Genomic DNA, 15,383 nt, shown 5'->3' on the forward strand with positions numbered 1-15,383 from the left:
ACACAAGTAGGCAGAGAGGCAGGCAGAGAGAGAGAGAGAGAGAGAGAGAAGCAGGCTCTGCACTAAGCAGATAGCCCGATGGGGGGGGCTTGATCCCAGGATCCTGGGATCATGACCTGGGCTGAAGGCAGAGGCTTTAACCCGCTGAGCCACCCAGGCGCCCCAAATAAATAATTTTTTTAAAGAGCAAATAAAAAAATTCACAGATTGCCTATCCTAGATAGGAATTACTACACTTTAAATTTTACTGCATAAATGATGAAAAGTGTTAAAACTGTGAAGTTATATCTCTAATGAGTTAGGTTATGATAAGGACAGGGAGCCTGCCTGACTCAGTTGGCAGAGCATGTGACCCACATCACAGAGCATGTGATCTAGGGATCAGGAGTTCAGGCCCCAGGTTGGACCTGGAGCCTACGAAAGGAAGGAAGGAAGGAAGGAGGGAAAAATTAGAGGATTAGTAGGTAAAAGCGAAGTCATACCTGTTTTCCTAGGACGTTTTCATCTTTAAGGGTATCATAGACTTTGGCAGCGGTCTCTCTCTGCTGTGCCATCCCACTGTCTCCTAGACCCTCGTAGGCAAAGTAAGGAAGAATATTTACAAGAATCTTTGGAAAGCAATGTGCTAGAAGGCTTTTCCAATCCTCTTCAATTTGGTTAGCAATGGACTTAACCTCATCAAAACGACTTCTAATCACCAGATGTGGGATCAAAACCTTGTAACATGATCTGAAAATATAAAATTTTGAAGTATATGTTATACATAGCTTTTGTCAAATTTTGTAACATAGCTCTTAAAATAAAAAAAATCCTTTACTTAGTAACCATGAGCACGCCCCCTTATCTAGATCACTAAGCATTCTTACTCTAATTCTATAAATGGAGAAATGAAGTTAAATAAATTCTAAATAATCAAATATAAGAAACAGATCTGAGACTATACCACCCTAATTCTATGAGCAAAAAAATCTGTGAACTATATTTATTTCTTTTGCATAACTGACTGATGCAAAATTACTTCGTTTATGTAAAATGAAATGTAAAGAAATTTACAAATTCAAACTATTAATGTAAATTCTGTTATTGCTAAAATGAAAGAACGGCCACTGAATAATTACGAACTATTTTCCCATCATCCTGATACCCAAACACTATTCTTTAGTTGTTCCAATCCTCTTCATTTTCAAAATTTTCTTCTCAAGAGTTAAGAATTAGCAAAATAAGTACTTTTACATTAAACTTTAAATCTAATAAAAATAATGACAAAATGGTCCATAGCCAAGCAGTAGCAAGGAGAAACAATTTATCTTTGATTTGTCATAGGGAAGATTATCAAACACTGAAGCTGAAAGAACCCTTCAAGACCTTGTAATTCCCTTGTACAGATGGAAAAACGAAGGCCGAGGGGGTGCTTGCATGGCTTGTCCGAACTCACACAGCTCGGACCAGACCCTAAGTCTAGTGATTCCCTTCTACACATGTCGATTCAAACAAGCAGCCCTGCTTCTCATACTACAAGCCTTCCAACTCCATGTGTGTGCATGTGCACATGAAGGGGTGTGTGGGTGTATGAACGTGCGTGTGTGTAAGGTGGGGGAGAGGGGCTGCCAAACATTTCCATCACATTTAAAAATGAACATATTTCATGTGTGCCATAGGTAGACCTACCTATAGAAATCCTCAACATTTGTATAATTTAGTAAAATAAAAGGAAAAGAATATAAACTATGTTCAGTATCTTGAAGATTCAGCCATTCCAAAACCAGATAATCCAAATGAGAAGCCATGAAGTCTTCCAAACGTCTATATCCAAATGTTTCAGAAACTTTCTCTAAAACCTGCACAGATCAGAAAAGTCAATGCTTTAAGAAAACAATGAAAAATAAATCACTTAAATCTTCTATTTACAGTTTAACTTTGAAGCAATCATTCAAGCATTCTATAGCCTGATTTCCTCATCTAGGAGATGGGGATAATAACAGTACCTGGGCTTCAGAGAGACTAAATGAGAAACACGTATTTAATATAATTAGCACTGAGCATAGCACACGGCAACCACTTAGTACATGTTAAATGAATAAAAATGGAAAAAATATATTGCTATGTTCAACCTTTGATTATCTTTCAAAGGAAGACCTAAAGGAAAATAATAGTTCTCAGTCCTAGATCTAAAGGAGAAAAATCCAACCACTATAATCCACTTATAATATCAGGTAGTGGAGGGCCCCTGGGTGGCTCAGTCGGTTAAGTGTCCGACTCTTGATTTTGGCTCAGGTCATGATCAGAGTTCTGAGATGGAGCCCGTGTCAGGCTCTGCATTCAGGGTGGAGGGGCGGGAGGGGGCGGTTTTCCTTGGGATTCTCTTCTCCCTCTCCTTCTACTCCTCCCCTGCTCCCTCTCTAAGATAAGTAAATCTTAAAAAAATAATAATAATTAGGTAGTGTAGCGGTATACTTAAAAAAAAAAAAAAAACTTTTTGTTTTAATGCTGAGAGGTGATAGATTAGCTTGCGTGAGACTAAGGACCTACAGGTTGGCCTACCAGCCAGTTCCATGGAAATCAGGCCACTGATCTATCACTGGGTTCATCACACAAACACCTACAATGGAAAGGTCTGGAACTTTCCAAACCATGAACTCTGAGGTGCTAGACTAGGGCAGAGGCGGGCATTCCAAAATACCGTGCTGGTGCTAACTACATGACTGGACCCAAGTGCTCCTTCCCCAGTCGCACACCTTAGGGGTTTCCCCGCTCCCTGCTCTGAATTCTGGCCATGCTAGATCCCAAGGTTGTAACCCAGAATCTATCAGGCAAAACACCTGCTACTGCTCGTTTTCTCCATGTGTTTTCCTCAATAAACGCAACTCCAGAGGGCATGGTCTGGGAAGAGATGTCGTTCATCCCTGCTAGTTCAATGAATACTTTGTGAAATGCTTAACAGAAAAAATGATAATGCATCCAAATAAACAAACACTATTTAAAGAGTTAACTACTTTCCAATATTCCCAATCTAAAAAATAAAATCGTCTCCAAGTCTTTAACAAGTGCCACTTTAAAGTAAGCTTTAACTTTTTAAATTATTTAAAAGTCACACAAGGAGGATAATAAAAAATATTCATCTACATGTACCTTTTTAACGAGGTGAGGTTCTAATCCGTTTTCTTTCACAGACTTACACAGTGCAAACAAAGCCTGTTTTTCACAGACTGGGCTACAGCATAAAATCACAGCTATCGTCATCAGTAAAACAGATTTTCTGTTACAGATCTCATCCAAAAGTTCAGGGTTCTCAGCTCTGTGGGACTTGAAAAGAATTTCAAAAATAATAATATAATGTAAATATACAAACATTGCAAAGAAGACTATCAGTCTAAAATCTATTCACCCATTATAACATTTAATAAGCAGCCACTGACCACTGTTAAATCTCACAGCGATGGAGTCAAGGCCAGCCAGAGATCTGAGAAAATATCAAAGTTGTTGTAGAGGAATAGCTGTTTTTGATAAGATCTTATGCAAAGAATTCACAAGCATCACAGTAAAGTATAAAGCAATAAAGAAAAACAAGAAAGAACCTACAAGAAGGGCAACCTGATGGTTATCAGAGGGGAGGAGTGAAGATGGGTTAACAAACTGTAGGTAATTACGCTACTAAAGAGAATTATCATTCTAAGGGTGTCTGGGTGGCTCAGTCGGTTGAGCATCCCACTCATAGTTTAGGCTCAGGTCATGACTTCACAGATGTGAGATCAAGCTCCAACTCAACTTGTGCTCAGTGGGGTGTCTTCTTGGGATTCTCCCTCTCCCTCTGCCCCCACGCACCCACTCCCACTTGTGCATGTGGGCACACACTCTCTCTCAAATAAATAAAAATCTTTTAAAAAAATATTCTAAGAAATATTGAAATCATAAGGTTCACTAAAAAAGACCAACATAATTTAATCTTCCCTATTAGAACACTTTTTAAAATCCACTTCGTCCTACCACTCCCTATTCTCCAAATTAGCCTCTAATCAGATCTTATTTTTTAAAAAGCTATTTTAAGAAGACTGAAGTCATATCAAACTTTTCCAACCACGGAAGTATAAATTAAAAAAAAAAAAAAGACAATAACACAAACACACAGAAGCTAAACAACATGCCACTGAACTACCAATGGGTAAGTGAAGAAATCAAAGAGGAAAATTAATATATGGAAACAAAAATGGAAACACAGATAGTTCAAAATCTTTGGGACATAGCAAAAGCAGTTCTAAGAGGGAAGTGTATAGCATACCTCAAGAAAACAACCAAAGTTTCAAATAGGCAACCTAACTTTACACCAAATGGAACTGGAAAAAGAACAAAGGGCCAAATTGGTAGAAGGAAGGAAATAAAGACTAGAGAGGAAACGAATAAAAGACTAAAAAACCCCCCCCCAAAACAGAAAAGACCTATGAAACCAAGGACTGGTTCTTTGAAAATATCAACAAAATTGATAAATCTTTATTTAGTCAGACTCATCAAGGGAAAAAAAAAAAGACAGAACACTCAAATAAAATCAGAAATGAAAGAGGAAAAGTAACAACCAACACCACAGAAAGACAAAGGATTATAGGAGGATACTATGAAAAATTATATGGGAATAAATTGGACAACCTAGAACAAATGGATAAATTTCTAGAAACAGGCAATCCCAAAAATGATTCAGGAAGAAACATAAATTTTGGACAGGTTTCTAGTAAGGAAACTGAATCAGTAATCAAAAAACTGCCAATAGGACACCTGGGTGGCTCAGTTGGTTAAGTGTCTGCCTTTGGCTCAGATCATGATCCCAGGGTACTGGGATCGAGTACCACATCGGGCACATTGCTCAGCGAGGAGCCTGCTTCTCTCTGCCTCTGCTTGCCACTTTACCTGCTTGTGCTCTCTCTGACAAATAAATAAAACTTTTTTTTTAAAAAAAGAACAAAAACAAAAAAACCGGCCAATATCCCAGAAGAACACAGATGCAAAAATCCTCAACAAAATAATACCAAAATGAATTCAATAAAACATCAAAAAAGACCATTCACTGAAATTAAGGGGATTTATCCCAGGGATACATGGATGATTCAATATTCACAAATCAATCAACATAATATGTCACATTAACAAGAGGGAGAACAAGAATCTATGGTCTCCTCAATAGATGCAAAAAAACATTTGACAAAATACAACATCTTTCATGATAAACACTCTAAACAAAGAAAACTTTGAAGGAACAAACCTCCACATAATGAAGGCCATCTACGAAAAACCCCCTGCTGAGATTATATTCAATGGTGAATAAAAAAGAACATTTCCTCTAAGATCAGGAACAAGTAAAGGATGTCTATTCTTGACATTTTTATTCAACACAGTACTGGAAGTCCTAGCTTCAGCCAATAGACAAGAAGTAAAAGGCATCCAAATTGCTATGGAGAAAATGAAACTGTCACTAGTTACAAATGACATGATACTACACATAGAAAATCCTAACAATTCCATCTAAAAACTATTAGAACTCAAACTATTAGAACTCATAAATGAATTCAGCATACTGTTGCAGGATACAAAATTTATACACAGAAATCTGTTGCACTCTTTCTTAAAGATTTTATTTATTTGACACACAGACAGCACAAGCAGAGGGAGTCGAAGGCAGAAATAGAAGCAAACTCTCCGCTGAGCAGGGAGCCCAATGTGGGGCAACGATCCCAGGACATCAAGATCACAACCTGAACCAAAAGCAGCCCTAACCAAATGAGCCACCCAGCGGCCCTCTGTTACACTTTCATACACTAATAACGAAGGAGCAGCAAGAGAAATTAAGAAAACAATGCCATTCACTATTGTACCATAAAGAATGAAAAACTTAGGAGCAAGTTTAACCAACGAGGAGAAAGTCCTACACTCTGATGAAAGAAACTGAAGACGGCACAGAACAATGGAAATATGTATTGTGCCTCAGATCAGAAGAGTATTGTTAAAGTGGCCATTCTATTCAAAGCAATCTACAGATTTAATGCAATTCCTATGAAAATACCAATAGCGTTTTTCACAGAAATAGAATAAAAGACCTTATAAAATTTGTATGGGGCCAGAAAAGAGCCCAAGTAGCCAAAGCAGTCTTGAAAAAGAACAAAACTAGAGGTATCACAATCCCAGATTTCAAGATACACTACACAGCGACAGTAACCGAAACAGCATGAACTGGCATACAAGAAAGACACAGAGATCAATGGAACAGAAAAAAGAGGCCAAAAATACACCCACACTTACATGGTCAATTAGCCTACCACAAAGCAAGCAAGAATATACAATGGAAAACAAATAGTATCTTCGATAAATGGTGCTGGGAAAACTGGACAGCAACCTGCCAAAAAATAAAGCTGGACCACTTTCTTATACCATACACAAAAAAACTCAAAATGGATGTTAGAACTAAAGGAGAGGGGCGCCTGGGTGGCTCAGTCCGTTAACCATCTGCCTTCAGCCCAGGTCATGATCCCGGGGTCCTGGAAGGGAGTCTACGTTGGCACCCTCATCATCGGGGAGTCTGCTTCTCCTTTTCCCTCTGCCGCTTCCCTCGCTTGTGTTTTCTCTCTCTAATAAATAAATAAAATCTTAAAAAAAAAAAAAAAAGATCTAAATGTGAGACCTGAAATCATAAAATTCCTAAAAGAAAACACAGGCAGTTACTTCTTGGACAATGACCTTAGCAACATTTTTCTGAATGTGTCTATTAAGGCAAAGAAAACTAAAGCAAAAGTAAAGCACTGGGACTCCACCAAAATGAAAAGCTTTTGCATACCAAAGGAAACCATTAACAAAACTCAGAGGCAACCTACTGAATGAAAGAAGATACTGGCAAATGATACATCTGATAAGGAGTTAACAACCAAAATATTTACTGTAAAAAAACTTCTACAACTCCACACAGAAACAATTCAATTAAAGAATAGGCAGAGGACCTAAACAGACATTTTCCCAAAAACATACAGATGGCCAACAGACACATCAGCATCAGTGAAACGCAGACCCAAACCAGAGTGAGCGATCATCACCTGACAGCTGTCAGAATGGCCGGTACGAGGAAGACGAGAAAGAACAGGTGTGGGGAGGTCGTGGGAGCAAGGCAAGCCTCAGGCACAGCTGGTGGGCACGCAGACCGGGGCAGTTACTGGGGAACACAGTGTAGCGGTTCCTCCAAAAATTGAAAATGGGAATCCCTTATGACCCCAAAATTTCACTACTGGGACCTTACTGAAGAAAAAATCCACTAATTTGAAAGATAAATGCATGCCTATGCAGTATTTACAATATCCCAGTGATGGACATAAACCCAAGTGTCCACTGACAAATGAACGGATAAAGATGTGGCGGGTGGGTGGGTGTGTGTGCAGGTGTGTGTGAGAGATGGGGATTACTCAGCCATGGGGCGGGGGAGATCCTGACATCTGCAACAACACGGATGGATCTAGAGGGTATAATGCTAAGTGAAGTAAGTTAAAAAGAAGACAAACACCATATGATTTCACTTAATGTGGAATCTACAAAATAAAACAAAAAATCAGACTCTTAAATACAGAGAACTGGTGGTTGTCAGAGGGCTGGTGGGTGGGGGGATGGGTGAAACAGTGACTGGAGATGAACAGGTACAAACTTCCATCTATAAAATAAGTCACAGAAATGAAAAACACAGCACAGAGAATATACACAATAATACTGTGATAATGCTATATAGTGACTATACTTAAGACGGACACTAGTAATTTACAGAATTACTATGTTACACACTCAAAATGAATACAACATTGTAGGTTAGCCCTACTTCAATTCAAAAAAATTTTTTTAATAAAATAAGAAAGCCATTTGTACTCCCATAAAAATCCAGTAAATCTTTTTTTTCCCACAAAAAAATAGTACATATAAGTTGAACCAAAGATATTGCCATTATTGGATCAATTCCAACCAATTTCAATTAAGTCGCACAGTTGTTTTAGTAAACTGGTGGATGCACACTGCCCTAGGCCACACTGGTAAAGTAACAGATGACATAATTATAAGAAGTATATGATAAGAGCACTTATGCATTGCTAAAATTACCACTTCTCGCATTCCTTCCAGAGCTTTCAAATACGCATTTTCAAAAGCTGTTTGCTGAAGCTTCAAAGGAAGTGCTTTCAATAATGTGGACGAGCCTCTGTGTTTCATATCCTGGAATAACCTTAAAAAAAAAAAAAGCAAAAAGTGAAATAATTTTTTACCTTAAACATTATTTTCTAAAGCATGTCATGGGACACAAATAAATCACATTGTAAGATATAATAGTATACTGGGCCTTCTTTTTAAAAACCTTTGAAATCTAATCCCATTGAAACAGGTTTATATCCACTGGTTAATGTCAGGTCTTTAAAATATACTCCATTTTCTCCTAGAACTGGAAGGATCTCAAAAAAATCTATTAGCTTGAGGCACCTGGGTGGCTCAGTGGGTTAAGCCTCTGCCTTCAGCTCAGGTCATCATCTCAGGGTCCTGGGATCGAGCCCCACATCATCAGGCTCTCTGCTCAGCAAGGAGCCTGCTTTCCCCCTCTCTTTGCCTGCCTCTCTGCCTGCTTGTGATTTCTCTCCCTGTCAAATAAATAGATAAAATCTTAAAAAAAAAAAATCTTTTAGCATATTGCCCAAACTTGAACAGTCCTAAATTCAAACTAGCCTATAAAGAAAAATTATCCTCTGATCAAACACCAAGCCTTCGGCTCCTGTCCCCATGCTCTAATTTTAAAAAAGTGATCTTATCCTGGGGCACCTGGGTGGCTCCGTTGATTAAATGTCCAACTCTTGATCTCAGCTCAGATCTAGATCTCAGATCTTACAAGTCCTGTGCTGGGGTCCATGCCCAGCATGCAGTCCACTTAAAAAAAAAAAAAAAAAGTGATTTTTATCCTGCAAAGTGGATAGCTTTATGCCTTGATGATCTATTTAATTTCTTCATGTGATGGAAAAAAGCTGATCAGTGCTCTCTGCATAATATCCTATCATATTTAAGAACAACTCTGCTCAATTTTATCCCTTCTGCTTTTTTAGTAACCAAAGCCTTTACACTTTTTTTTAAAGATCTTATTAATCTATTTGACAGAAAGAGAGAGATCACAAGCAGAGGGAGAGGCAGGCTCCCCGCCAAGCAAGGAGCCCAATGCAGGACTTGATCCAAGGACTCTGGAATCACAAGCTGAACCGAAGGCAGCCGCTTAACCAACTGAGCCACCCAGGCGTCCGTTTTTACACTTTTTGCTGCTCCTCTGATTGCTCCAGTTTCTCTAACATCTCTTAAAATAGCCCAATATTAAATATCAGCAATAACCAACCAACCAAACAAACAAAAAAAACCCAAAAAAGTCCCAACGGATGTTATATTATGCCATTCTTGAATGTATACATTTTTTAAATCTTCCAAGAGGTTTTCCAAAGCCACACTGCACTGTTTTCTTACATTTAACTTATGGTTCTCCACACCCCCAGATCTTTAGCTTCTGTGTTTATCTTCCATCTTGTAAGGACTGAAGAAAAGCTCACATTCATGAGCTACTTGCACTTAAAAAGCAAGTCCTGAAAAGCATCCCATACCAGAGGGATTAGACATGATTAATTTGGGAAAACACTACCATCAGCATACTCAGACTGTGCACACATCTGACTACTGTGCACACACACACTGTGCACACATAACTAACATATACATTTACGTGCCTGCTGGGGAACTTCTTTTTAGCAAGCATTAATTATGGATTACTTACAACCAAATAGTAGTTACCCAAATGATTTTCAGTTTTGGTGTTTTCTGAAGCATAAATTCCTTTTTCAAACATTCATTTATTTTATAAATTACTGAACACCAACCACGTCATTACTGTTTTTGGTGCTGAGTATACAGCAATGAACGAAACAGATAAAAAAACCAATGCCTTCTAGCAGCTTCTATTTAAGCCAGATGTGTTATATTTAAAATATAACATTTCATTCTTTTTTTTTTTTAAGATTTTATTTACTTATTTGACAGAGATCACAAGTAGGCAGAGAGGCAGCAGAGAGAGAGAGGAGGAAGCAGGCTCCCCGCTGAGCAGAAAACCCGATGTGGGGTTCGATTCCAGGACCCTGAGATCAAGACCCGAGCAGAAGGCAGAGGCTTAACCCACTGAGCCACCCAGGCGCCCCTAAAATATAACACCTTCAAGTGGTCATACATGCTACTGAGAAAAAGGCGAGAGGTATTTTACGTATAAGGAGCATAAGCTAGGAAAGGCAGAGATAGCGCAGAATTTAGATCTTATAAATCACCCAGACCACCTGAGAAACATGCAGTCCTGGGAAATTAACACTGCTTCTGCAAGGACTCGAACATTAAACAGGTCTCTATGACAGGCTTACTCCAACGCCTAACTATACATTCACTCACATGAATCTGATTGTAATTAGCACATGGGGAAAAGTGCTCATTTTCATTTTACAAACTCCTGTAAAATCACAGCCCTATCCAAACAGTCCATCCGCCCCGTAAGTGAGAGCCGACACACCTTATTCGGCTCCACCACTTACTGCCTGGACGGCACCGAGCAAGTTACCTACTCTCTCAAACTTTTCATTTACAAACTCTAGGCAGTAGGGTTGTCCAGGGGATGGGACTGTCAGAACTAAGGGAAAGCATCACTGCCAGGCGGACAGTGTATTCTCAGCGAACGCAGGCCTCTTCCTGGCTACACAACCTACCACCTGCAGCGTCCCAGAACTGCGGGAAGACAGGCCCCATTACCTGTTGACGGACTCAGCAGCCAACATGCTAACGTGATGATGACGATCAGAGAGAAAATGTGGAAATACTTCGTTTACAGGAAAGTCTTTTCCCATTACATTAAGAACAGCCCATTTTGAGTAAGGATCGGTCTATGGGAAAAGAACAAATGGTGTCAAAAATAAAATAATAAGAGAAAAATCACTGGCTGACAAAAAGAAACAAAGGCTACTTTAGAAATTTCAGTGGAGACCTTACTAATAATTAACATAGACTAACTCACCTCAAGCAAAGTTTTAAGGCACTTTACTAGTGCCATTCTTACAGAGAATGTGCATTTCCCCTCCTTTGCCAGGTGCCTGAAATAAAGTTAAGTGTTTCAAGGTCAAATAATTATTCCAGTAAAAGCACAGTGTAAAAAACAAATAAATCATTGAGTATTACACTTTTTCTAACTTCTAATTATTCTTATTCTTCCAAAATCTCTTTCCATACTAAATTTAATTCTCATCATGTGGCATATACCAGTCAATATTCTTAACTTTCATAAAAGAAGTTAGGTTGAAAATGAGTTCATCTCAGGGGCGCCTGGTGGCTCAGTCAGTTAAGCATCTGCCTCCAGCTCAGGTCATCCTGGGATGGCACCTGTGTTGCACTCCCTGCTCAACAGGGCGTCTATTTCTCCCTCTCCTCCAGCCCATGCTCTCTTTTGCTCATTCTGGCAAACAAATAAATAAAATCTTAAAAAAAAAGTTCATTTTAATGTGTATTATTTGTTTTATATGATTATGCCTCCTCTAGGGGCTATCATACTTCAGCAAACCATGTTATGAACTTGTTTTAAAAGGAAAACATTTGTAAAGTTCTGTGGTTTTTTTAAAGTTTTTTTTGAGTTACTTATTTGACAGAGAAAGAGAGAGATCACAAATGGGCAGAAAAGCAGGCAGACAGAGAGGGGAAGCAGGCTCCCCACTAAGCAGGGGACCCGGTGGGAGGGCTTGATCCCAGGACCCTGAGATCATGACCTGAGCGGAAGGCAGAGGCTTAACCCACTGAGCCACCCAGGAGCCCCTGCAAAGTTCTGTCCTTATAACAAAGATTTTAAAACCATATTCTATATCAGTTCAGAAGGCCTTATCGATCTGTTGGGTCTGAGGGTTCTAAATTATACATATGTGCCCCTCTGTCAATATCATCAGGATACGTCACACTGTGACTACACACAAAAAACACCCAGAGAGAGACACAACCAATGTGTTCGCTAGTTCTTCAAGCAGCTGAGGGAGACAGAAGCTACATTCTACTATTGTCAAAGGTTGCATATAGTTACATTTAACATTAGCCTACATCACTAAGGTAGAAACGCAAAGTTGGCAATTGTATCCAGAGTAGCAAAAGAGAATTAAGAACTCCGCACACTGCTCCGCACCTACCAGAATGCTCCAATCACTGTTAGCAACTGCCCTTGAGCATCCCTTGTGTTTTCAGCGTCCATATCGCCTTGACACAGGTTCCTCACTACAGGAACTAAGTGGTTTAAAACTGTTCTACAAACATCTTGGTCACGGCGATAGAAAGAACACACGTTGCTGCAGCAGAGAAAGTTTACCTTTGTGAGTATAACAGAACATAGCAGTTCATTTATAAATTTAAAGTGAACATAATACATGGTTTTAATTTCTTACGAGAGTGGTTTTAGAAGTTCAACAACCTCTTCCATTGGCAAAGGATATTCTTCTCCAGGAAGCTCCTTTAAAAGCACTAGATACTAAGATAATTAGAGGGTGAAAAAATTATTTTTTTTCATAAATCATTCGCTTAAGTATATATATAAAACCATAAATTCATCAACACAGGCACACATACACACCTGCACACAAAAAAAGACCACCGAATTTCTAAAGGAGGCAAGATGGTAAAAAAAAAAAAAGTCTGAAGTTAAACAGAGCTGGATTCAAATGCTGGCACTCCAGCCTGTTACTTGTGTGGTTAAAAAACTGGCCTTGTCACCTGAGCCTTTGGACTCTCACCTATAAAATGTGGATACAGCATGTACCCGGCCAGCTTCCTGTGAGGACTAAAGAAAATGAATGTAACTGTCTAGCATTTATTGCGGAATTCCTTAGGTAGGTAGTTGTTTTCACTGTTGGGGTTGGGGTTAAGATCCTGAGCAAGAATCTGAAACTATTGTTATGCCTGGGGATGAGATTTCAATGGTAAAAACAGTTACAGGAATGAATTTTGGACAGCAGAGATAATGGTGGGTGGTGAAAAAGTCATAAATACCCTGAGTTACCCTCTTATCAAGCAACTGTGTAGGGTTCCCCATACTACTGTGGACACCAAGAAGCACGCAGCAACCATCAGGTAAAAATCACGGTAAGTGCAAGCAGGCAGAAGGTTTCTGAGAGCTGCCAAATCCCTTTCTAGCTATAGTAAGAAAAGAAAAGACATTGTTTCCCACCATCTGTATGTAGAAAAAGGTTTCTTATTCCTTAGATATTATAAAAGAAGACTAACCTGGACCATTTTAAATACTTGCCTTGAGAGTCAACATGTGATGTTTCTGAGTGTCTTCAACTGATTTTAAGCACCAAAGCTTCAAGAAAAGCACATAGCCCTCCTCACTGGCCAGAGCTGGAGACTTGACTAGTTTGCCAGGGTCAAAACCAGGGAAACAAATAGGGCTCAACCAAGCATCTTTGCTGGGTGTGGAGATCAACCAGTCTGTTCACCTCCACAGGAACATGACAAGGGATTCCACCAGGGACTTAACCCACCTGACTGAAGAAGTTCTAATCAAGCCCTGGCGTGTTTCCCAGGGCTGAGGAAACACAGGCACATTTGCCAAGTTGCCGGGCCTGGGGACGTGCCCGTGGACTCGCCCTGCACACCCACTGAGCCAGAGGCTCTCCCTCAGAGTTCACTGGTGCTGGGGCGAAGGGGACGATGGCCTACACAGTCAGGGGGTAAAAGTTACATAAAAGAATTCTGAGTAAAAAAGTAACTGTATTGAAGTTAAGTGGGAAGCCAGCTTTCTTACTGCTGGAAAACGGAGCTACAAATATGGAAAGAGAAGAAAACAAATTCTACAATGTTGGACTGGAGCTGGAAGTTTCATCTATCAGTTGAAAGACAGACTGTTGGGAGTAGGGCAGGAGAGGGATTCCTTTTCTGACATTCTCACCAAAACCTAAATCTAAATCTAATTACCGGAAATAGACAAACCTGAAGTGAGGGCTCCTAGAGGGCGAGTTGGTTGTACTATTTAAAAATATGAAGGTCAGAAAAGAGGAGAAACTAAGGAAGTGCTCCAGGTTCAAAGAGACTGAACAGACTTCACAGCTAATCGCAATGCTACAATGTTAGTTTCCCAATTAGACTGTACTTATGTAGGAGAGGACACTGTTTTTAGCACATACACTGAAGAATAAGGGGCATCACATCAGCAAATTAATCTCAAAATGGTTCAGAAGACGTATGTGTGTGTCTGTGTGTTTGTGTGTGTGCCTGAGACAGAGAGAGAGAGAGAGAGCATGCACACACTCAGAAAGAGAAAATGAAAAGGCAAATTTGGCAAAATGTTAACTGTGCAAGTGTATGAAGGGAACAGGAGAATTCCTATTGTACTGAAACTTTACTGTCACTTTGAAATTATATCAAAAAATATTTAAAGTGTATATTAGCAAACTGGAATTTTAAAAAAATTTGTGAAGAAACAAAATACTTACAGCAAAAACAAACTTTAAAGCAAATAAACTAAGGTCAAGGCCAAGATTCAGAGTTCAACTACAAGGTTATATATTATTTTTACATTAGAGTCTGTGTTTCTTAGCCTAATTCTAAATAACTTATAATAATTATTTATGCCCAAAGATAGTAAATCTATCCAGAGTCCATGAAGTTTTAACATTTAAGGATCCACTTAAAATTTTTTCACAGTACATTACACAAAAAGTGTATTTCATAACTAGCATCAGACTCATGCTTCGAGGAAGTAATTTAAAGCCATCAAAGGTACTACATGATTATAACATGTCAGTCTGTTACATGTATCCAGCAACAAAAGAGATAACTGAAGATGTGTCTCTTTCCCTTAACTCACCATGCGTAGGTGGAGAGATTTAGCAGGGTCTAGCATGCTAGTATCCACTAACATCAACAATTTCCTCCGAATGTCGGCCGCTCTAAATGACACAGTTCCGGTCTGAGCAGTAGTTGTACACACACACAAGAACTTGAGCATGTCTAAAAAAAGTAGATCTTGCTTTGACAGATGTTCTTCAGCTAAAGGATTCATGGCACCTGAAAATAAAAAGCACTTATTAAAACTAAGAGAGGGATACAGCAAACACATATATTGAACATTAGCTCAAATATCTTCCTGCCTATGGGGGGGGAAAAAAGAAAAGTATATGGAAAGCAAGATTATGGTGAAATAGATTACATACTAACAGCTTCAAAATTCTTCATGGAAAGTTACCCTAGGATTCTGTCATCCAGAAATAATCTATGAGAAAATCTACACAGACAAATTCATTGCAATATTGGTAATTAGAGAAAAAGGAATCTAAATGCCCTTCAACGGA

The 15,383-nt window shown here is 39.1% G+C and overlaps 1 protein-coding gene across 2 annotated transcripts in view; it reads right to left on the minus strand.

Moving 5' to 3' along the window:
- Positions 1-15,383, minus strand: part of ATM (ATM serine/threonine kinase) — a 123,467-nt gene that overhangs the window by 69,705 nt on the left and 38,379 nt on the right. For both annotated transcript variants that reach the window (XM_059418019.1, XM_059418010.1), the window contains exons 20-28: positions 14,900-15,099; positions 12,480-12,562; positions 12,228-12,383; positions 11,078-11,153; positions 10,816-10,946; positions 8,110-8,230; positions 3,130-3,303; positions 1,669-1,838; positions 483-729 (exon numbers count right to left, since the gene is read on the minus strand). In XM_059418019.1, coding sequence (XP_059274002.1) covers positions 483-729; positions 1,669-1,838; positions 3,130-3,303; positions 8,110-8,230; positions 10,816-10,946; positions 11,078-11,153; positions 12,228-12,383; positions 12,480-12,562; positions 14,900-15,099 — 1,358 coding nt within the window. The remainder of the gene's footprint in view (positions 1-482; positions 730-1,668; positions 1,839-3,129; positions 3,304-8,109; positions 8,231-10,815; positions 10,947-11,077; positions 11,154-12,227; positions 12,384-12,479; positions 12,563-14,899; positions 15,100-15,383) is intronic.

Source organism: Mustela nigripes, chromosome 1 (genome assembly GCF_022355385.1).
Source record: "Mustela nigripes isolate SB6536 chromosome 1, MUSNIG.SB6536, whole genome shotgun sequence".
NCBI classification, from domain to species: domain Eukaryota; kingdom Metazoa; phylum Chordata; class Mammalia; order Carnivora; family Mustelidae; genus Mustela; species Mustela nigripes.